At 42.7% G+C, this 23,752-nt stretch overlaps 1 protein-coding gene across 2 annotated transcripts in view; it reads right to left on the bottom strand.

The window, feature by feature from the left end:
- Positions 1–22,931, bottom strand: part of RSPH3 (radial spoke head 3) — a 36,234-nt gene extending 13,303 nt beyond the window's left edge. Inside the window, exons 1-8 of one of the 2 annotated variants that reach the window (XM_037895081.2) lie at positions 22,414–22,931; positions 20,519–20,606; positions 17,312–17,453; positions 15,833–15,978; positions 14,716–14,919; positions 13,066–13,228; positions 8,877–8,963; positions 5,691–5,872 (exon numbers count right to left, since the gene is read on the bottom strand). In XM_037895081.2, coding sequence (XP_037751009.1) covers positions 5,718–5,872; positions 8,877–8,963; positions 13,066–13,228; positions 14,716–14,919; positions 15,833–15,978; positions 17,312–17,453; positions 20,519–20,606; positions 22,414–22,553 — 1,125 coding nt within the window. In that variant the 5' untranslated portion in view covers positions 22,554–22,931 and the 3' untranslated portion in view covers positions 5,691–5,717. The remainder of the gene's footprint in view (positions 1–5,690; positions 5,873–8,876; positions 8,964–13,065; positions 13,229–14,715; positions 14,920–15,832; positions 15,979–17,311; positions 17,454–20,518; positions 20,607–22,413) is intronic. The other variant, XM_037895082.2, reaches the window with a different exon arrangement.
- Between the last annotated feature and the right edge of the window lie 821 nt (positions 22,932–23,752).

Consider the following 23,752-nt stretch of genomic DNA (forward strand, 5'->3'; position numbering starts at 1 on the left):
CTGGTTGGCTCCTCCTTATTTTCAACTTCTAAATTTAATTAAAAGACAGCTAAACTACAATAAACACTTTCCAGTATGACTTTTCCATGTTAAGCAATTATCTAGTTGCCATAAGAATATTATGTTTCCAAATGGGAGGGAAGGTAGCATGTGCCATTGATGGTAGAAGACCAAGTGGTCCATGAGGCAATATTTGCATGAAATGGTACTTCACACTATGAAACACTTTGGGAAGCCCTCATTTAGAATATATAATGTGCAATACCGATTTTTCCATTAGTGTTGAATTTTTAAGATCCCACTTTAAGATCTGGGCCTAACATGCTGACTACTGCACACAGTACCACAGAAAGGAGGAACAAGAGGAGAGAGTTTTGACAAGGTGGGGCTATCTTCATCAGCATAGTTAATTATTAAACTGCTTTGATGCAGTGGAATGTAGAGGTGTTTTTTTAAGAGGCAATGTTCTACTAGGAATGTCAATATGTACCAGGTATGTGGGGCAGCAGTTGCAGGTGCTTTTTGCCATCAGTGCCTGGTACGTTTAACACGGAATGAATCAATAGGAAAGTACAGAATCACAGAACTGTAGGACTGGAAGGGACCTTGAGGGGTCTTCTAGTCCAATCACCTGCATAACTAAAAAGAAAACCCAAGACAAGACTGTGGCTTTAAGTCTCTGACAGTACTGTGTGGGTGAGGAGAATGAAGCAAGGTTTTTCATTGGCAGACACTCTCAAAAAGAGACAAAGACTCTCTGAGAACTCAGGAAATGTACCCAAAAATAGTCACTACTGCATCCTTTTCCAAGGTGCAGCACGCTCTCTCTCCCAGAATTCTGCCCACCAAATCTGCACTGCTCATGTGGCGTCTAATACTGTTTTTCATGCTAGACTGCCATGGTCCTTATGCAACAGGAATGTAAGGGCCAGAATTGTACTTAGGGTGCCAGATGCACCCTGTAATAGGCTTAACTCTCCCACAGTCCCTCTGCAGGTCATATTTGATTGGTCAGGTTTGGAATGCAGCAATTTTGATCGAGATTTCAGTGTTAGGATTTTGTATTAGAAAAGGTACTCAGAAGATACTACCTCATACCTAAGGGGCACACTAATAAATCTGACAATGGTTCTTTAATTAATCGCTTACCTATTTAGTGAAAGTCTAGTTTATAAACCAATGTTAGCTAAGTCTGGGGAGATTCTAGCAAAACTGTCACACAACTCAAAATATATGACAATCAGGAACAATGCTATGAAGGATTTTACCCTGAAATAGGCTGCAAATTACAATTGCTAAATTATTTGCCTTCTATGACTACATGACTGGCTCTGTGAATGAGGGGAAGGCAGTGGACGTGTTATTCCTTGACTTTAGCAAAGCTTTTGACAGAGTCTCCCACAGTATTCTTGCCAGAAAGTTAAAGAAGTATGGGCTGGATGAATGGACTGTAAGGTAGATAGAAAGCTGGCTAGATCGTCGGGCTCGATGGGTAGTGATCAATGGCTCCATGTCTAGTTGGAAGCCGGTATTAAACAGAGTGCTCCAAGGGTTGGTCCTGGGGCCGGTTTTGTTCAGTATCTTCATTAATGATCTGGAGGATGGCGTGGATTCCAACCCTGATATTCTAGGATTCTACGATAATGTGCATGCAGCCTCAGCCACTCATGGAAAACAGAATTGATGGGAGTGTGTGTATAAGAGAATAATTTTTAACAAGAGGTAAAGTTTATTTTAGTTTTAATGGTACTACTGACATCTAATGGTAAAACATAGTAACTTTCAGCAAAGATGTTTAAGCTTTTTAAAAGGTATGTATTAAATCGCTAATACCTAATTAAATGATATGACAGCATTTACAGTTTCATAACCTTTGTTTGTGACAAACACATTACTCTTCCTTATTATTTTAACACTGGCTGAAAAATACTTTTGTTTTCTACCTGTCTTGAAGAATCACCAATTAAATTAGGTTTCAGAGTAGCAGCCGTGTTAGTCTGTATCCGCAAAAAGAAAAGGAGTACTTGTGGCACCTTAGAGACTAACAAGTTTATTAGAGCGTAAGCTTTCGTGACCTACAGCTCACTTCATCGGATGCATGCAGTAGAAAATACAGTGGGGAGATTTATATACACACAGAGAACATGAAACAGTGGGTGTTACCATACACACTGTAACAAGAGTGATCAGGTAAGGTGAGCTATTACCAGCAGGAAAGCAGGGGGAAAAAAGCCTTTTTTGTAGTGATAATCAAGATGGGCCATTTCCAGCAGTTGACAAGAACGTCTGCGGAACGGTGGGTGGGTGGGTGGGGGGGACAATAAACATGGGGAAATAGTTTTACTTTGGGTAATAACACATCCTCTCCCAGTCTTTATTCAAGCCTAAATTAATTGTATCCAGTTTGCAAATTCCTTCCAATTCAGCAGTCTCTCGTTGGAGTCCGTTTTTGAAGTTTCTTTGTTGAAGAATTGCCACTTTTAGGTCTGTAAGCGAGTGACCAAAGAGATTGAAGTGTTCTCCGACTGGTTTTTGAATGTTATAATTCTTGACGTCTGATTTGTGTCCATTGATTCTTTTACGGAGAGACTGTCCAGTTTGGCCAATGTACATGGCAGAGGGGCATTGCTGGCACATGATGGCATATATCACGTTGGTAGATGTGCAGGTGAACGAGCCTCTGACAGTGTGGCTGATGTGATTAGGCCCTATGAAGATGTCCCTTGAATAGATATGCGGACACAGTTGGCAACGGACTTTGTTGCAAGGATAGGTTCCTGGGTTAGTGTTTTTGTTGTGTGGTTGCTGGTGAGTATTTGCTTCAGGTTGGGGGGCTGTCTGTAAGCAAGGACTGGCCTGTCTCCCAAGATCTGTGAGAGTGATGGGTCGTCCTTCAGGATAGGTTGTAGATCCTTGATGATGTGTTGGAGAGGTTTTAGTTGGGGGCTGAAGGTGATGGCTAGTGGCGTTCTGTTATTTTCTTTGTTGGGCCTGTTCTATAGTAGGTAACTTCTGGGTACTCTTCTGGCTCTGTCAATCTGTTTCTTCACTTCAGCAGGTGGGTATTGTAGTTGTAAGAAAGCTTGATAGAGATCTTGTAGGTGTTTGTCTCTGTCTGAGGGGTTGGAGCAAATGCGGTTGTATCATAGAGCTTGGCTGTGGACAATGGATCATGTGGTGTGGTCTGGATGGATCATGTGGTGTGGTCTGGATGAAAGCTGGAGGCATGTAGGTAGGCATAGCGGTCAGTAGGTTTCCGGTATAGGGTGGTATTTATGTGACCATCGCTTATTAGCACCGTAGTGTCCAGGAAGTGGATCTCTTGTGTGGACTGGTCCAGGCTGAGGTTGATGGTGGGATGGAAATTGTTGAAATCATGGTGGAATTCCTCAAGGCCTTCTTTTCCATGGGTCCAGATGATGAAGATGTCATCAATGTAGCGCAAGCAGAGTAGGGGCATTAAGGGATGAGAGCTGAGGAAGCGTTGTTCTAAGTCAGCCATAAAAAAGTTGGCATACTTTGGGGTCATGTGGGTACCCATAGCAGTGCCGCTGATTTGAAGGTATACATTATCCCCAAATGTGAAATAGTTATGGGTGAGGACAAAGTCACAAAGTTCAGCCACCAGATTTGCCGTGACATTACCGGGGATACTGTTCTTGACAGCTTGTAGTCCATCTTTGTGTGGAATGTTGGTGTAGAAGGCTTCTACATCCATAGTGGCTATTCAGGGGACACCATAATAGGGCCTAATCACATCAGCCACACTGTCAGAGGCTCGTTCACCTGCACATCTACCAATGTGATATATGCTATCATGTGCCAGCAATACCCCTCTGCCATGTACATTGGCCAAACTGGGCAGTCTCTACGTAAAAGCATCAATGGACACAAATCAGACGTCAAGAATTATAACATTCAAAAACCAGTCGGAGAACACTTCCATCTCTTTGGTCTCTCGATTACAGACCTAAAAGTGGTAATTCTTCAACAAAGAAATTTCAAAAACAGACTCCAACGAGAGACTGCTGAATTGGAATGAATTTGCAAACTGGATATAATTAATTTAGGCTTGAGTAAAGACTGGGAGATGATGTGTCATTACACAAAGTAAAACTATTTCCCCATGTTTATTTCCCCCTCCGCCCACCCACCCACTGTTCCTCAGACGTTCTTGTCAACTGCTGGAAATGGCCCATCTTGATTATCACTACAAAAGGTTTTTTCCCCCCTGCTTTCCTGCTGGTAATAGCTCACCTTACCTGATCACTCTTGTTACAGTGTGTATGGTAACACCCATTGTTTCATGTTCTCTGTGTATATAAATCTCCCCACTGTATTTTCCACTGCATGCATCCGATGAAGTGAGCTGTAGCTCACGAAAGCTTATGCTCAAATAAATTTGTTAGTCTCTAAGGTGCCACAAGTATTCCTTTCTTTTTAATGAAATTAGATTGCTCTCTACATAAATTATTAATTCCTATAATTTTAGCACTGTGCATCTATCAAAACCAAATGAAAATTAATATTTTGCAAGTTAGAATTTTAAAATTTGATCTTCGTTTCCCTAGAGGTTACTCTTAAGATGTTCTGACATATTATCCTTCAAAACAAACAGGATTAGATAGTGACATCACACCAAGGCGCCGGTGTTGGGAGGGCTGGGGGTAAATCAGTCGTACTCTGGAGATATAGTTCTTCATGTTGGTTTATTTACAATATTTACAGAGTAGACCCTGGGAGTTTTTTTAAATGAAAAAACAAAAACAAATTCCCCCCCCGCCAACTTCCACCGGGGTACTGCCTCGTCTTATGCTGGCCCCTCCCCAAACAGAAATACACACAAGATTTCCCTTATAGAGACAAAGCTCTTTACCTAGAAGCCTTTTCCCCATGCTCTGCACAACCTTCCTACAACTTGATTCCCTTTCCTTCCCTTCTATCCTCTCTCTCACTGGAAGAGGTTTTGAAAGGTCACAGGCTGCCCTTAATTAGCCTCAGATGTCCATAATTAACCTGAGGTAACCTCTTTCAGTTCACAGAAAACAGGGCTTTAGCCATCCTAAGACCGATATACATGCCCCGTTCCAGACCGTCAGGTCTGACTTAGAAAGACAAGGTGGGTGAGGTAATATCTTTTATTGAACCAACTTTTGTTGGTGAGAGAGACAAGACACAGGTCTGACTTTGTCTTGATAGCCATGCTGAGTCTTAAAGTGAAATAAATGTGGAGGGATTAAGATTTGAGGAATTTACATTCCTGTTGAGATTAAAAATATTAGGATAATAGTACACTGTATTGCGAATGAAAACATGCAAGTTAGTTTTAGCAAATGTTTCTGTCAATTAGTGTGAAGTTAATATAGTCCTGTCCCTCCTCCCCCAATGAGGTGTCAGGCAGCACTACTTTTTCAATTTAAAAGACCTGCACTTGGGCTGGTTATATAGAAATGCAACCCCAATGCTGAACTGAACACTGTACAGAATTTCACTCACACCCTTCTGTAGTTTGTTAGTAGTAACCTCTCTGCATTTTTCTTTAGTCAAGTAAGCTATGTCAATACTTTAAAAAATTATTTTAGGCTTTGCTAATCTTATTGTTTGGTATCCTTCACCAAGGCTAGTGTATGAGATTTGTAAATAGCTATGAACACATCTTTTGACTAGGCCAACTGTTTATCGGCCATTACCTGATTACTAGATGTTTGGTTTAGTCTTCACTTAGCTTCACGCTCCTGAGTTTCTGTTTGATGTAATGCTTCTGTCTGAATAGAGCCTTGATGAGATGTTTCTGTTTGCCCAGCAGGCTGGCTAGATGCTTCTGGCTGATCAAATGCATCTAACCTCTTATTAACCACCTCACGAATCAGTGCTGAAATGACAAATGTAGTTACTATAGGGCAGAACAGAAATTTTTATGGATAAAAAAAATGCAATATTTAGAGATGATTTTATACATTATTATATTATTGATTGACTCACAGGGCAACAGTGAAATGTAATAGTAAATGCAGAAAATTTTACCTGAGATTGTGATATATGCTTAGCCAAATTAGTTCTAGTTACCTCAAGGTAATTATTTTAAAAGGTTCTGTTCCACTGTTTCATTATCCCCCTTCTCTTATCTCTGTTCCTTCATGACTGCTGGAGCAGGTCACAATGCCAGGAACCAGTGCTAGTGAGGGGACAGTAAATATTGAAAGCAAGGGATCCCTCCAAAGCAAGAAGAACCTAACATACATGTCTGGAGAGCAGTGCAGTTGAAGATCACTTTCACTGAAACAAAAGCAGCAGCAAAATACTGTTTATTCCCTTAAAGATCAATAAATATCACAAACTGTGGGATCCCACTTTAAAAAAAATTGAATAATAAATGTGACAAATGAAAATAACCCCAAAATTAACCATAAAAGGTTTTTATTTTTAAAATAATACAGAAAATGGAACAATATGGAGGTGCCAATAACAGCTCCATGGTTATGACTGAGTTGAGTGTTGCACTTAAAGAAGATTCACCCTCTCTGTTATGTATCCTCCCCAAAACTGTAGCACTTACTCTGTGAGTACAGAATAAATTTTCTTTGAATTTAGAAGTAAATCCATTAATTAATTTCCAACTTAAAATTAATTTAAAAGATTAATCCCATGAGAAATGAAGCACTCTATTTGATCTTTTATTTTTGTCCCAAATGGTCTCAGCTCATGCATTATCTATCTGCACAAAAATCGGGAGACAGATGATTTTTAGTAGATCTGATGCAATGGGTAATTTTTGAAAACAACAGACCTACTAAACACTGAAGGCAGGTGGAGAAAAACTAGGGTGGTGCAACGGAATGTAGAGGGCAGGAGGGCAAAGTAACTGTTAACCGGTCAGCATGCTCCAGCTACTTTGCACTGCCGTAAGGTGGTGCAAAGCAGCTAGAACACATTTCGGGCCAGATCCACCAAATTTAAAAGCAAATTAAAAAAAAAAATTAAGATGGATACTACATATCTTCCAGTCATTAGTATATCACATGGCAACATTCTCTTTGGGGTGCTTGTTGAGTGTTCATGGATGAACTTTTTAATAATAAAAAAAATTCCCCATTCAAAATTTCATTAGTAAAGGGATAAGTTTGAGAAATACATATCAGTAATTTAGGGTAAAATACATAAGAGGAAAGTTGTAACTATCAAAGAAATAAGGTCTATATCATAGACCCAAGAAATTCAGAATTCAACTAAATTTTAAAGAATCCAAAGTCAAGGTATAGAAATGCACAGTTAGGGTACTCAAACAACCTTCTTAAGTCTGACTTGCAGTGACACCATAAGGATGAAACATATGCAAAAAAGGATGAATGTGTGTTTAAAAATAATTTTAATCTAATCTGGGACCACACACTGAGATGCATTAATTATAACTGTATGATTATTGCCTGGTTTAAGATTGGTGCTTTAACTGCAGCCTGTAAAGGTAGACATTTTAAAAAATACTGATTGGCTCATCAGAGCTTAACAAGAATCAGAGACTGGTTCATTTATCTGATTAATTACTGTTTTAGTTCAGGGGAAAGTCCAGTATTATTGATTGCTAAGGAGCCAAGCAGATGTCTCCATGAAAAATCTGATTGATTTACACTGTTCCAGACTACCATATTGTTTATGTCTAAAATTAATAGTGGAAAGTTACTAGCCACATGACTTTTCAGCCAATCATGACCAAGAATTTTTCTTCTGTTCTTATTCTTTCATTTAGAATGACCACATTGCTACATGGTTGGCATAACTTATACATGTGAGGCCACCAGGCCTTGTGTTATGTATGGGAGGCCTTAAACAATGTATATGCTTTTCAATTTGAGGAACAAAAGAGCCTTCAGTTTGTTCAATGGAAAACTAAATACAGTAAAAGCTTTGGTATCCAGCATGTTGGGAAAATGGGGGGTGCCAGTAAGTCAAAAATTTTGGTTAACTAAGAGGGAGGGAGTTTGGCTGCAGGAGTGGGCTCAGGGCTGGGGGTTGGGGTGTGGGAGAGGGTGCAGGGCATGGGCTCTGGGAGGGAGTTTGGGTGTGCAAGGGAGCTCGGGGTGGGGGTTGGGGCACAGGAGGGGTTTCAGGGTGCTGGATCTGTCGGCGCTCACCTTGGGCAGCTCTCCACAAGCGGCGACATGTCCCTGCTGCTCCTAGGCAGAGGCGCAGCCAGGTGGCTCCGCATGCTGCCTCCACCCATAGGTTCCACCCCTGCAGCTGGTTCCTGGCCAATGGGAGATGTGGAGCCAGTGCTTGGGGCAGTGCACGGAGCCTCTGTGGCCATTCATCCACCTAAGAGCAGCAGGGACATATAGCTACTTCTGGGGAGCCACACGGAGACAGGTAGGGAGCCTGCCAGCCCCACGCCAACAGGACATTTCTGATATCCATTAAAAGCCAGTTTCGAGAGCTTTCTGGTTGGTAACACAGCTTTTACTGTACAAGAACATAGTTTCATTGTCTGTGAAATAAATGAGGAATATAAACTATGTAAATGAAAAAAGAAAACAATTAATATTCATTTACCACTCCACTTCTCCTGAACATAACAGGAACCTCTCTGTCAGAGACATTCCACATATGTTTTGTACTACCAGTAGAGATGTGCTGCTGAAACACTCCTGGTATTTCTATTTTTTTCACTTGACCAATAATTACAAAACAACAATATAAAATGGGTCTGGGAATTGTCCAACAGTCAGGTGATTAAAAAAAAGAAAATGGTAAAATACATCCCCATTTGGACAATTGCAAATATTGTTAAAATATCCTCTGCTTCTTTATTTCACGATAATCCTGCAGTTTTGACTGAAAAAAGTTAAGCAGGGTATATTATATTCCATGACTTTGTAACTTACTGTCAAGCATTGTCCTTCCCAGAATCTTCTTCTCCAATGTCTGATCTACTTCTGCCATCACCCATGGAAGAAATTCTTTCTCAACATCTGTAAGATTTGTGGAGAGAAAGCAAGACAAAGTATTTTTATTAATGATGTGTTATAACAGGAGTGGGCAAACTACGGCCTGGGGGCCACATCCAGCCCTTCAGACGTTTTAATCCGGCCCTCGAGCTCCAGCCAGGGTCCGGGGCTTGTCCTGCTCCACGTGTGCCATGGCTCCGCACAGCTCCCAGAAGCAGCAGCATGTCCCCACTCCGGCTCCTATGTGTAGGCAGTGGTGAGCTGGAGCCAGTTCGCACTGGTTCGCTGGAACCAGCTGTTAAATTTAGAAGCCCTTTTAGAACCTCAGGGTTTAGCTGATCGCCATATTTGGGGTCGGGAAGGAATTTTCCTCCAGGGCAGATTGGAAGAAGCCCCGGAGGTTTTTCGCCTTCCTCTGTAGCATGGGGCACGGGTCACTTGCTGGAGGATTCTCTGCTCTTTGAAGTCTTTAAACTACGATTTGAGGACTTCAATAGCACAAATATAGGTGTGAGGTTTTTTTTTGTAGGAGTGGTGGGTGAAATTCTGTGGCCTGCATTGTGCAGGAGGTCAGACTAGATGATCATAATGGTCCCTTCTGACCTAAATATCTATGAAAAAAAAACCAGTTGTCCCACGGGACAACCGGTTCTTAAAGGGCTTCTAAATTTAACAACCAGCCAAAAGTGGTGCTGGGGCTGGAGCACCCACGGGGAAAATTTGGTGGGTGCAGAGCACCCACCGGCAGCTCCTCACCCCATGCCCGGCCCCAGCGCACTTCCGCTCCGCCTCCTCCCCTGAACGCGCCGCCCCGCTCTGCTTCTCCATCCCCCACTCCAGTTTCCCGCGAATCAGCTGTTTTGCGCGGGAAGCCGGGGGGGTGGGGGGGGCTGAGAAGCAAGCGGCAGCTTCGCGCTCAGGCCCAGGGAGGTGGAGGCGGAGAGGAGGTGAGCTGGGGCAGAGGGGCGTGAGGAGGGCTGCCTGTACCGCAGCAGGTAACCTGGTGGGCCCACAGGGGAACTGCTCCCCACCCCAGCTCACCTCCGCCTCCCTGTGCCTGAGCGCGAAGCCACCGCCTGCTTCTCAGCTCTCCCGGCTTCCCGCATGAACAGCTGATTTGTGGGAAGCGGGGGTAGGGTAGGGTGGGGTGGGGTGGGTGGAGAAGCAGAGGTGGAGCAGCGGAGGTGAGCTGGGGCCGGGTGCGGAGCTGCCGATGGGTGCTCTGCACCCACCAAATTTTGCTGGTGGGGGCTCCAGCCCCAGAGCACCCACAGAGTCGGTGCCTAAGGTGCCACTTTTGATGTGATCAGTGGGGGGAGCGGCCGCTCCCCCTGCTCCCCCCTTAGCTTCGCTACCCCGCTCCTAGGAGCCAGAGGGACCTGCCGGATGCTTTCTGGGAGCAGCCCCAGGTAAGCACCGCCGGGACTCCCCACCTCACCCCCCGGCAGATCCCTCTGGCTTTTAGGGGCGGGGCGGGGACCAGACAATCACTATGCTCTCGAATGAACTCCCTCAGAAAAATGATAAAAGACAAAAACACCATATCTCCTGTAGGTGAACACTTTTCACAAAGCAGTCACTCTATATTTGATCGTTCAATACTCCTTCTCAAAGGAAGCCAGCATAACCACCTTCAAAAGGCTAGCCTGGGAACTGAAATTCATAACTCAAAAACCATAGACTCAACAAGGACACTGGTTTTATGGCTCATTACAATAATCTGTAACACACCACACTGCCTGCTACCCTTAATTGCCCACTTCAAACCCCATCCTTATGCATAACAATCTAACCCTCAACTGCACACTTCATTTCAAGTGACCACCTACAACATGTGTTACCCCTTATGCTTAACAATCTGTCCCACCTTGTATTTTGCTCAGACACTCTGATTTCCTTCCCCAGACTTGAAGAAGATCTCTGTGGAGCTCAAAAGCTTGTACCTTCTACAAACAGAATTTGGTCCAATAATAGATATTACCTCACCTATCTTGTCTCTATTATATCCTGGGACCAGCATGGCTACAAGCAACACAGCAAACAAACTTTAACAGGGTTTTTAAATGGTTCTCAAAAAATCTGAACTCTTTGAGTGTCCCACTTTATCACACCTACAGCTCACACCTATGTTTGTGTGTGTCCCCATTAACTTTTACTTTCCATTTAAATTAAGTTGCAAGTTTTTAATGCATTGAATTTAGCTCTTTTCAATAAAACATAATTATTAGCTATTGTTGTCACAAATAGGATCTAGTTGCATATGAGTGACCAGCTATGTTAGTTTTAAAATTGACTTTTTAAAAAAAATACCAATATGCCCAGTCACAAATGTAAATAATGAATGAAATGTAGTTTTATTGTTTACATTTGGATAACCAATACTAAATGATAGAAGGATTGTAAACTTCTTAAGTTATTGTGAATTTTATGGTTATTTTATGTTTTAGATTTAGGGCTGTCTATTAATCGCAGTTAACTCATGCGATTAACTCAAAAAAATTAATTAATTGTGATTAATCGCAGTTTTAATCACACTGTTAAACAATAGAATATCAATTGAGATGATATATTTTGGATGTTTTTCTACATTTTCATATAGTATCCTGTGTTGTAATTGAAATCAAAGTGTATATTTTTATTACAACTATTTGCACTATAAAAATGATAAACAAAAGAAATAGTATTTTTCAATTCACCTCATACAAGTACTGTTGTGCAATCTCTTTGTTGTGACAGTTCAACTTACAAATGTAGGTTTTTTTGTGTTACATAACTGCACTCAAAAACAAAACAATGTAAAACTTCAGAGCCTACAAGTCCACTCAGTCCCACTTCTTGTTCAGCCAATCACTAAGACAAATACGTTTGTTTACATTTATGGGAGATAATGCTGCCCACTTCTTATTTACAATATCACCTGAAAGCGAGAACAGGCATTTGCATGACACTTCTGCAGCTGGCATTGCAAGGTATTTATGTGCCAGATATGCTAAACATTTGTAGGCCCCTCATGCTTCGGCCACCATTCCAGAGGACATGCTTCCATGCTGATGACGCTCATTAAAAAAATAATGCGGTAATTAAATTTGTGACTGAACTCCTTGAGGGAGAATTGTATGTCCCCTGTTCTGCTTTACCTGCATTTTGCCATATATTTCATGTTATAGCAGTCTCGTATGATGACCAAGTACATGTTGTTCATTTTAAGAACACTTTCACTGCAGATTTGACAAAGTGCAAAGAAGGTATCAATGTGAGATTTCTAAAGATAGCTACAGCACTCGACTCAAGGTTTAAGAATCTGAAGTGCCTTCCAAAATCTGAGAGGGATGAGGTGTGGAGCATGCTTTCAGAAGTTTTAAAAGAGCAGCACTCCGATGTGGAAACTACAGAACCCAAACCACCAAAAAAGAAAATCAACCTCCTGCTGGTGGTATCTGACTCAGATAATGAAAACGAACATGAGTCGGTCTGCACTGCTTTGGATTGTTATCAGGGAGAACCCAACATCAGCATGGACGCATGTCCTGCAGAATGGTGGTTGAAGCATGAAGGGACATATGAATCTATAGCACAACTGACACAAAAATATCTTACGACGCTGGCTACAACAGTGCTATGAGAACACCTATTCTCACTTTCAGGTGACACTGTGAACAAGTGGGCAGCATTATCTTCTGAAAACATAAACAAACTTGTTTGAGTGACTGGCTGAACAAGAAGTAGAACTGAGTGGATTTGCAGGCTGTAAAATTTTACATTGTTTTATTTTTGAATGCAGTTTTTTTGTACATAATACTACGTAAGTTCAGCTTACATGCAAAAGAGATTGCACGACAGTACTTGTATTAGGTGACCTGAAAAATACTATTTCTTTTGTTCTTATACAGTATAAATACTTGTTATCAAAAATAAATATAAAGTGAGCACGGTACACTTTGTATTATGTGTTGTAATTGAAATCAGTGTATTTGAAAATGTGGGAAACATCCAAAATATTTAAATAAATAGTATTAATCGCTATTAATGTTTTTAATTGCACGATTTATTGCGATTAATTTTTTTAATCGCTTGACAGCCCTAGTTAGATTACATGCTTCCTGTAAAGAAAAAAAATAGTATAAACCTCTTTCTACAGGATCATAGAAATATCCACTCTCACGAAGACTACTGAAGACTGAAGGAATGAGATCAGCCAGGTAACGCTGAGCAAATGCCCTTGCTGCAATTTTCTCTGAAGTCTCCTTATGCTTTTGAAGCAATTGTGACTGTTGATTTTTGCGACGTTCCTGTCAAAAGAACATTATATGTAAAATTTCCAGCCTTTTAGCTGTTAATTCCAAAATCCAAAAAAGAGAATATTAAAAAAAATTGAACTTTTAAAACACACAACAGGCATATAAACTGGGGGAGGTCAATTGTTCCTTTGATAAGTACACATGACTCATATGGGGTCCACCTGTGTGTACACAGACCTTTCAGGTGGACAAAAATGTTTTTTAAAATGGACAAATTATATTCAAAACTGCTAATGCCCAAAACCACATTATTCACAGCCATTTCAGCAAAATGGTTCCCTTTGTTTACTTTTTTTATATTTGGTACATCTGTGATTTTGCATTTGCTGGCTTCATGGCCTTCTCTGGTACCTCAGCATGAACTGGGCTAATGACATGAAAATCCCTCTTGTTGATAAAGCAGGGAGTCTGCTTTTGGGGTGGGGAAAGGCAAATCTGGTTTTACTTAAAGATTTTCTAAAGTTTTCAGCGCTCTCATTTTCTGTTCTATTTAGTATAAAATAACAGTATTAAAAATACAAATAAAACTGCTGAATGTTAAACAAAAACAGTCACTATTGATCAGAGCTCCCCAAGGGAAGAACCACAGGCAAAGTCCAGGTGGACATGCTGGGTAAGCACAATCAATACACAGGGGTACTGTAGATGAGGACTTTGTCTATAAGTGGAAGAACTGTGGAATTCCACCCAAGAGACAGTAAGGGCATGAGAATTGACATCTTATGGGGTGCACTCAGGGAGACCAGAGAAGGAAAAAGAGATGCAGCTAGTCCTGCAACCATGACTATCACTGCCACTTTATGGCTGTCTGAGGATCTCTGGCTCTTTTGCTTGCAGCTAGAGGATCTAAGCATTTTAAAAAAGATTAGGTCTGAAAAATGTTACTACGATATATGGTGTAATTTTCCAAATACTGACCTTTGTTTCCAAAAAATGCTTATTGCTGAGAAGTTAAACGTTCTGATGGCTGGGCACTTTAATATACCTCATTTGAAAGACCACGAAAGAAGTGTTTGCACACTCAGGATTTTGTGTATTAAGAAGTTGGATGTTTTCTTTTTCATTTTAGAGCACTGCAAGCATTCATTTAAGAGGTATTGTTGTGGAAACCTCCAGTTAACTGCTTGACTAATTATTTTATCAGATACATAAGGCAAAATGAAGTCAGGTTCTGTACTATGTATGAGGTACGTTTCTGTTAAGTGGTTACATTCCAGTTTGAATATCAGTACTTTACAGAAACCACAACATTATGCTGATATATGGAAACTACTAAAAAAAGCAGCAGTAAAGGCATTAAATCGAGCTATTTTTATAATTGTCTAACCTGACATTGCCCCTTTAAGTTAATCAAATTTATTTTAGGTTTTGTCTTTGTCTTCCAGTGGTGTAAAGCCAAATGAATACAAGCTTGCAGAAGACCAAAGGTCAAGACACTGAGTCTTAGACATAGCTGGACTGCGCTATTGTATCGATACCTTTTCCTCTCTGTGTCGCCTCTCCTGCTCCTCAAGGCGTTGTACTTCAGCAAGCTCGGCATTGCGTAATTCCTCATATGCATACTGATGTGCCCGCAGATTGGCCAGCTCCTCTTCTTCCATGACTTCTAGCAAAGCTTGTTCAATGATTTTTCCAATCAAAACTTCTAGCATTGGTTTGACTTCAATCTCAAAGTCAAACAGCTGAGGATGAAAGCACATTAAACAGAGATTTATGCATCCAGGTCCCAATCAATTTAAAGTCTTACCAAGGTGAACAGAAATGCTTACATCTGCAATAGCTGGCAAGATCGCTGGTGTTAACACAGGGCTGGGAAGACAGTTTTGTACAGTTGTAATGTTACCAACTGTGGCAAGGAATGTGTGAAACTCTGAACTCAGAATGGGGCAAAAAGAGAAGGAAAGGATAAGGTGCTATTTGGGAGATGGGAAGTACCAGATCATATGGAGGACTTAGGTTAGTTCACAGGTTTAACAAAAGCATTCCTCCAGTCCTCACTAAGTGATGTGTATGATCCAGACTAAATACCAGTAAACATGAATACTGGTAATTCTGTCATTCACTCCCCTCCGCTAATGATAGTTCCTGCCACCTCAGCAGCTCAGCCTCTCTCTCTGTCTGAGACCCTTTTAGGCTCCCCTCTCTTTAAGAAAGCATCCACAGCAACATGCAATAGGTCTAAGTCTGTCTGGTGGGCCTAATTAACAGACCAGTTCAAAACACAGTCACTTTTGGGGCCCCCAGTCAGAGGCAGAAGGCTAGACTGGATCCAAACCATGCTCACATACACATCCCTAGTCCCCTCATGCTGAATTTTATTATTCAGACATGCAGAGAATTTCTGAATGTTTTAATTTTTACTGCAAATAAGTAAAACAATAGCATTCAGGGAGAGGCATTTTCCTTAACATTATCATTATCCTCACAGTAAAGTACTTTAGACATTATAGGGAATTTTTAATCTCTCTACCAAGAGTAGATCCTCCATGTTTCTGAATTGTTTCTTGACTGAGTTCAACTCTTCATTTTGTATCACAACTTATTTTATACATAAGAAATCTTGCTATGGTTGCAGACCAAAATTTGCATTTGTACCTCTCCTTCTTCTATCTGTGTGGCCACATCTCTCCCTGTTTTGGCTGGGATGAAGAGTGGAGTAGGTGGTCTGTCCAGAAAAGCATCTGTTTGACACTCCACATCAACCTCTATTATGCGGTCACCAAGCTCTTCCAGATACAACTCTATGAAGCAATAGTATGATGAATACTGTATGTAGGGTTCTGTTTTGCACAAAAAGCCAAGGTGGCAAACTAATTGTTAACAGAGGTAAATTATCATATCAAAATAATGTACAATAAAATGATTACTACAAAGTTAAAGACTCAATATAATATTTACACCCATTTTTCTGTGTAGGAACTACCATTATCATATTGTCCATAGTGTCTGATATATTTAATGGGATATGATTCATAAACTGATATTTTATTTGTCAGATTTCAGAAGTTGATGAGGTGATTTTGATTAAGTGTAGACTATCAGGTTTTAGCTCACTTTGTGAAATACTGTTCCAGGTGGAGTTAATTCTGATAAAGCAAGTTAAAAGAGAGGCCACAGATAGCTATTTACTAACAGCTATGTTTAAAATGTGTGTGTGTTTTAATTCTCCATGGTATGTTCATTCTGAGAGGCACTGGCTAAGTGGATGAGACTAGGTCTGCTGTATTGAGACCTGAGTTCTCCTTCTAGCTTTTCAGAAATAACCTTCAGATAAATGAGAATCTGAGCAGTTTCACATCTGTAAAATGTGTGTGTGGCAGGGAAGGGCGGAGATACAAGACCTTGCTCAGTAATAAGGGCTGGGAAGTGTACAAGATTATTAACACTATTCAGTGGATAAAGTAAGAGATTAGAACTAATAGTGTCACGGCTTTCAGATCAGGGCACTTTCCCGTGGGTCAAAAGGAATTTAAATGGGGGAAAAGCCATTTCTGCTGCAATTGGGAAACAGGAGGGCAGGATGCTCACTTGAGTCTGGGACCATGTTCACTGCAGCTGGAAAATTCAGAAAATTAAGAAAAAGTGTCCTGTGAGCATGTGCAAATGGCATTTTTCCCAAAGTGTACAGCTAAGCCAAATCTGAACAGATTTTCAGAGGCAGCGAAAGGCACTGCACTGACCTGAAAGCTATTCTCTTGCCAAATTTTAAGTTCCTGCTCCAAATCACTGACGACTAAAAAAAGATGTAGTTTTTCTTTATTTATTTTCCTAACAGTAACCTTATTTTTGGAAATGGCTCCACAATTTTTGCCCAAACTTTCAAAAAAAAAATTCTCCCTGAGCCAGATACCAAACATGGAAAATTTCAGCCTGAATGGATAAATTTGTTAAAGTTGTAAACAACTGAAAACAGGATGTTATAATCGCAAGGGACGGACAACCTTAAGTACAGATTTTACTATCAGCTCCTCCTACAATACTAGTAACAAAGTGAATTAAACTAAGTATGTTAATATCGATCAATGAAAAGTTTTTTGTTTTTAATATTAGATCAAGATTTTTTCAACATTTTACCTGTCTGCACATCAACATGCTTTCTTCCCTCTACAGGTTCTGGAGTTCTTGAGTGAAGCTGCTCTTTTGCTCGTTTTCTGGCAAGTGCTTTCCTGTGAGCCTCTCGCTGTCTCTGGATCTCAAGAGGGTCAGGCTGAGCAGTCTGGGGTTTGATACAAAAAGTTTCTTAGTTTTGCAGGGAAAAATGCTAGCACAAATTGTACAAAAAATTACTACTAAATAATTTCTAAATAAGTGATTTTAAAAAATTTCTACAAATCAAATAATATAGATCAGCTGTAAGATATGGCCCCTGCAAAGACTTCCACAGCTTCTTAACTTTACATACTGTGAGTAGTCCCATGGACTTCAGTGCATAAAATTAAACGGGTGTGTAAATCTTTGCAGGATAGGGGGCTAAGGAAGTAGTGTGCTAGCTACGCTAAATTGCTATTTGGAAATATCCAATAGCTTAAAGTGTGGTTCTATTTTGAAAAATAAGCTGTGTAAAAATGGCATGAGTTTACTGAGAGACCTGCTCTCTGAAATTTTTCAATCATTCCTGCCAGCTTACTTTACTGTCTAAAGCAAGTCTTTACTCTAGTTAGCGGAGCATAGCCTAGACAGCTATGAGGGTGAAAAGGATTCTGTTCTAGGCTGCATATTGTCAACAGAATTGTTTACTAACTTCTGATTTCCGAATCTTTATTGTTGGTGAAGGGTGAGCCAGAAGGTACCCATGATTTTTAGATTCAATATTGCATTTGCAGAATTGTCAGTTAGGAAATCATTTTTTAAACTTTATAAACAAAGCAAATTTGATATGTAATCAGAAAGAGATAATAACCATGGAACCATTTTCACAAAGTCACTTTTGAGTACAGTGGTCCTTTAAATCCAAAAGTTGATCTACTCTTAAAAGTGATCTGTTGGAGAACATTCTCTGGAAACTAAATACCTCTAAAATATTAATCAGAAATATCACAAGACATTGAATGGCTCTGCTTCAAATAGGCATTGCTTGTGAACACTAGGCATGCGACAATTCTCTATAAAGGGCTAGAACGTTTCCACCTAAACCAAATGGAACCAGGTTGCTTGTACTTAAAATTAAAAAGGTCATAGAGCAGTTTTTAAACTAAGGGCTGGGGGAAAGCCAACAGGTGCGGAGGAACATGTGGCTCGGACAGAGACATCCCTTAGGGGAGGATCTATTAATGGAGATTCTCTATGTCCTAGTAAGGAGGAGAGGATGGAAGATGATAAAATATGGGTAGGATCTAATGAGAAACAGTCAACTGAAAAAGAGACCCATTCAATCACATCACATAATGGCAGACAGCTAAAAAGTGACAAGTTTTTAAAGTGCATATATACAAATGCTAGAAATGGGCGAATTAGAGTGCCTCATATTAAATGAGGATATTGATTTAATAGGCATCACAGAAACTTGGTGGAATGAGGATAATCAGTGGGACACAATAATACCAGGGTACAAAATATATCAGAAGGACAGAACAGGTCATGCTGGTGGGGGAGTGGCACTATATATGAAAGAAAGCATAGAATCAAATGAAGTAAAAATCTTAAATGAACCAAACTGTACCATAGAATTTCTAGGGATAGTAATTCCGTGCTTGAATAATAAGAATATAGCAGTAGGGATACACTACTGACCACCTGACCAGGATAGTGGTAGTGACGCGAAATGCTCAGAGAGATTAGAGAGGCTATAAAAATAAAAAACTCAATAATAATGGGGGATTTCAACTATCCCCATATTGACTGGGTACATGTCAAATCAGAATGGGACGCAGAGATAAAGTTTCTTGACACCTTAAATGACTGCTTCTTGGAGCAGCTAGTCCTGGAATCCACACGAGGAGAGGCAATTCTTGATTTAGTCCTAAGTGGAGCACAGGATCTGGTCCAACATGTGAATATAGCTGGATCACTTGGTAATAGTGCCCATAATATAATTAAATGTAACATCCCTGTGGCAGGAAAAACACAACAGCAGCCCAACATGGTAGCATTTAATTTCAGAAAGGGGGACTACACAAAAATGAGGAAGTTAGTTAAATGGAAATTAAAAGATACAGTGCCAAAAGTGAAATCCCTGCAAGCCGTATGGAAACTTTTTAAAGACACCATAATAGAGGCTCAACTTAAATGTATACCCCAAATTAAAAAACATAGTAAGAGAACCAAAAAAGTGCCACCGTGGCTACACAACAAAGTAAAAGAAGCAGTGAGGGGCAAAGAGGCATAATTTAAAAAGTGGAAGTTAAATCCTAGTGAGGAAAATAGAAAGAAGCATAAACTCTGGTAAGTGAAGTGTAAAAATATAATTAGTAAGGCCAAAAAAGAATTTGAAGAACAGCTAGACAAAGACTCAAAAAGTAATCGCAAAAAAAAAAAAATTTTTTTTTAAGTACATCAGAAGCAGGAAGCCTGCAAAACAACCAGTGGGGCCACTAGACGATCAAGATGCTAAAGGAGCACTCAAGAACGATAAGGCCGTTGTGGAGAAACTAAATGAATTCTTTGCATCAGTCTTCATGACTGAAGGTGTGAGGGAGATTCCCAAACCTGAGCCACTCTTTTTAGGTGACAAATCTGAGGAACTGTCCCAAAGTGGTCATTTTAACATGTTGATAGTGTCACTGTTTATCCCGATTTCTATGGTAATGGCACCACTTCACAGCTCCACATCATATCTCATATTAACATTGACATAAGCTTTCAAATGATGTATGACGTGCATGTGTGTAGAGAGGATGTACTAAGTGTCTGCTGCTCACTTACTGGAATAATCCTGCATCTACAGGATAAGTGAGCACAAGTTAGTTTAGAAACAATATTCCCAGAGTGGTGCTAATATCACTGAGATGCTGATGAACAAACCAGGAAGTAAATAAAGTTGTGCTGGCTTATACTCAATAGCATATACACAAAAAGGAAATGAAAAAGGAGAAAACTTCTTAGTCTAAAGTTTTCCCAACACTGTTAAAAAAAAATCTGAACAGTGGAAGTTCACATGAAAATACAGCATTCCTAGAAACTAAAACTGTGAAAAAACCCACATATTAATCCAAGTGGAGAATCCATGATTGTGCTTTATGTAAAATTAAAGTACAAATGGGTAAAAATTATTATTCTATAATAGTTCTATTAACTCTTAGTTTTTAACAAAGTTATAATAAGATTTATGTAAACAGAACCTACCCAAGGTAATGCATGAAGGGCATAAGTGTTTCCTCGTACCACTCTCCTATCATACATGAGGTTCGCATAGCGAACAGGTTCTTCCTCTCTGTAGTACATCACAGCATAAAGAAACAAAATCAACAGAGCTGGTTATGGATAGTGTCACATTGTTTTCCCCATTGGACCGTATGAACTGGAACCATAAACCCACTGAACATTAAATCCCACCAGATGAGGGTAGACCCACCCCCACCATCGTATCCACTCACTATACTCTGCATACTGAACATAGCCGTTGTGTAGATAACTTACCCCATATCTCAATGTCTGTACTCTGACCGGTTAAACTTTCACCCCCAGTCGGGGAGATTGCAGATTATTATGTAATCCTTACTCCACCAGCTCCTAAATCAAATTTTACACCCCTTGATAATCTGTACCTTATCCCCTGACAACCAGAAACTTCTATGCTTGAACTCTGTACCGTTTCTTATTTCAACATTATCTTAATAAAATTATTATCTCTGATGAGTGAGACCCAGCTGGATGTCAATAAAGGCCTAAAGAACAAACCACAGCAAAAACAGGGATGCTACTTAAAGAAATTAGCCCCTGTATCCCCCTTCTTGTACACGCCCATCTCAGCTATTCACTAGGCAGGCAGCCTCTCACACTGCAGAGCTGATGCACCCTAGTCCCACGGTCCTGGCACCTCCCCAGGCCAGGCTTAGTGACAGGATGTGCCTCGGGCAGGAAGGGACAGGGTGCGGTGTGAGGGCGGGGATGCTGGGGGGCAGGGAGTACTGGGGGGGGGGGGGTACGCTGGGGGTAAGGGGGCAGGGAGGGGTTGTCAGGAGGTGCTGGGGGACTGGACAGGGGCACTGAGAAACAGGATGGGACAGGCTGAGGGGGCCAGGGGTGCTGGGGCAGAGGACACTGTGGGACAGAACGGGGGGGAGGGGGATACTGGAGGATGGGGCAAGGGGATGGGGCAGGGGGGCGCTGGGGGATAGGATGGGGGATTCTGTGGGGACAAATGACAGGGGGACGCTGGGGGATGGGATGGGGGCATTGGGGGACAGGATGAGGGGGCCGGGGGTGCTGGGCCAGGGGCCACTGTGGGACGGGATGGGGACAGGGGGTGGTCCAGGGCATAGGGCGGGACCGGGGGATGGGAGGCAGGGGGCCCTGGGGGAGGAGGCACTGGGGGATGGGACAGGAGGAGGGGCAGGGGGCACGGACGGGACGGGATGGGGGGACAAGGGGCAGGGGGCGCTGGGGGATGGGGTGGGACGAGGGGCACGGGGTGCTGGGGGATGCGTCGGGAGGAGGCGCTGGGGGATGGGTCGGGAGGAGGGGCAGGGGGCACGGACGGGACAGGATGGGGGGACGAGGGGCAGGGGGCGCTGGGGGATGGGTCGGGACGAGGAGCAGGGGGCGCTGGGGGATGGGTCGGGACGAGGGGGGCGCTGGGGGATGGGTCGGGACGAGGGGCAGGGGGCACGGACGGGACGGGACGGGATGGGGGGGACGAGGAGCAGGGGGCACGGGGGGACGGGATGGGGCGGGACGGGGGGGGGCTGGGGGATGGGTCGGGAGGAGGGGCAGGGGGCACGGACGGGACGGGATGGGGGGACGAGGGGCAAGGGGGCGCGGGGGGGATGGGTCGGGACGAGGGGCAGGGGGCGCGGGGGGACGGGATGGGGGGGCGAGGGGCAGGGGGCGCGGGGGGATGGGTCGGGACGAGGGGCAGGGGGCACGGACGGGACGGGATGGGGGGGCGAGGGGCAGGGGGCGCGGGGGGATGGGGCGGGACGAGGGGCAGGGGGCGCGGGGGGACGGGGCTCCCGGGGGGCCCGGTCGGAGCCGGGCTGGCCAGTGCGGGCTGTTGAAGGGCTGCGGGCCGGACTCACTGCTCGCTGTGTCCCGGGGCGCCCCGGTATCTCCGCCGGGCGGGCAGGGTCCGGGGGCGGCTGCAGTAGCTGTAGGTGCCGCTGGCTGCTGCCGCCACCGCCTCCTGGTTGCGCGCGGGGAGCATGGAGGCCGTGGCCATGGCCGCTGCCGGGGCGCGGGGCTCAGCCCAGCCGCCTCAGGGCCCCCGGAACAATCCGCGCTCGGTTGTTGCCCAGCGACGCGGCGTTCGCTCCTTGGCAACAGTCTCCAGGATAAACTGCGACTTGGTCGGAACGGGGCACTTCCGGTTCGGGAGGCAAGTCCAGCGTGGCGCACATGCGCACTCCGGCCGTCACGCTTCACGGGGCAGCTGATGGGGGCGGGTGGGTCGCGTGTCCCTGCTGTTCCTGATCTTTCAACTGCTCGCGCCAGCGCGCAGCTCTGTCTGTCAGGCTCCTTACACGTGGCGCAGGCGGGCGGGTGTGCGAGGGAGAGAGATGCAGCCTGTCCCCACGTTACAAAGATTATGAGTCAGGGCCTTTAAAAATCACAAAATAGGCTCAAATATGAGATTTAACAAAGAATAAATTGTTGGTGCTTTTTATACGTCTGCTGATTTTTTCCCCGTCTTTAGGGGTTTCAAGCTTTTCTCAGGACGGCTAGAAACGTACATAAAAAATAAAAGCTGAGGCTCATATAAACACCTGACTCCAGGAGCTGGGGCATTAAGAAAAATATTTGTCTGATGCTCCAGTGTCTACTCCTCTTTCTGCACCTCAGGCTAATGATCCTGTCTGTGCTTCATCACTTACACAGAAACCCATTTGGTATGAGGAAGGCCTTCTTGGGTTGCCACAAAAACATGTTTTCTTGGAGCTAGTAGAAGTAGGTTCGTCCTTGTCAAGGTTCCTTCCCCACTCTGAAGTCTAGGGTACAGATGTGGGGACCTGCATGAAAACCTCCTAAGCTTACTTTTACCAGCTTAGGTTAAAACTTCCCCAAGGTACAAACTATTTTACCCTTTGCCCTTGGACTTCCACTGCCACCACCAAACATTTATCTGGGTTTATTTTTATTAGGAAAGCGTCGTTTGGAAACATCTTTCCTCCCAACCCTTGCACCCCACTTCCTGGGGAAGGTTTGGTAAAAATCCTCACCAATTTGCATAGGTGATCACAGACCCAAACCCTTGGATCTTAAGAACAATGAAAAAGCATTCAGTTTTCTTACAAGAAGACTTTTAATAGAAGTAAAAAAGAATCACCTCTATAAAATCAGGATGGTAAATACCTTCCAGAGTAATTAGATTCAAAACACAGAGAATCCCTCTAGGTAAAACCTTAAGTTACAAAAAAGACA

This window comes from Chelonia mydas, chromosome 3, assembly GCF_015237465.2.
Source record: "Chelonia mydas isolate rCheMyd1 chromosome 3, rCheMyd1.pri.v2, whole genome shotgun sequence".
In the NCBI taxonomy this organism is placed as follows: Eukaryota; Metazoa; Chordata; order Testudines; family Cheloniidae; genus Chelonia; species Chelonia mydas.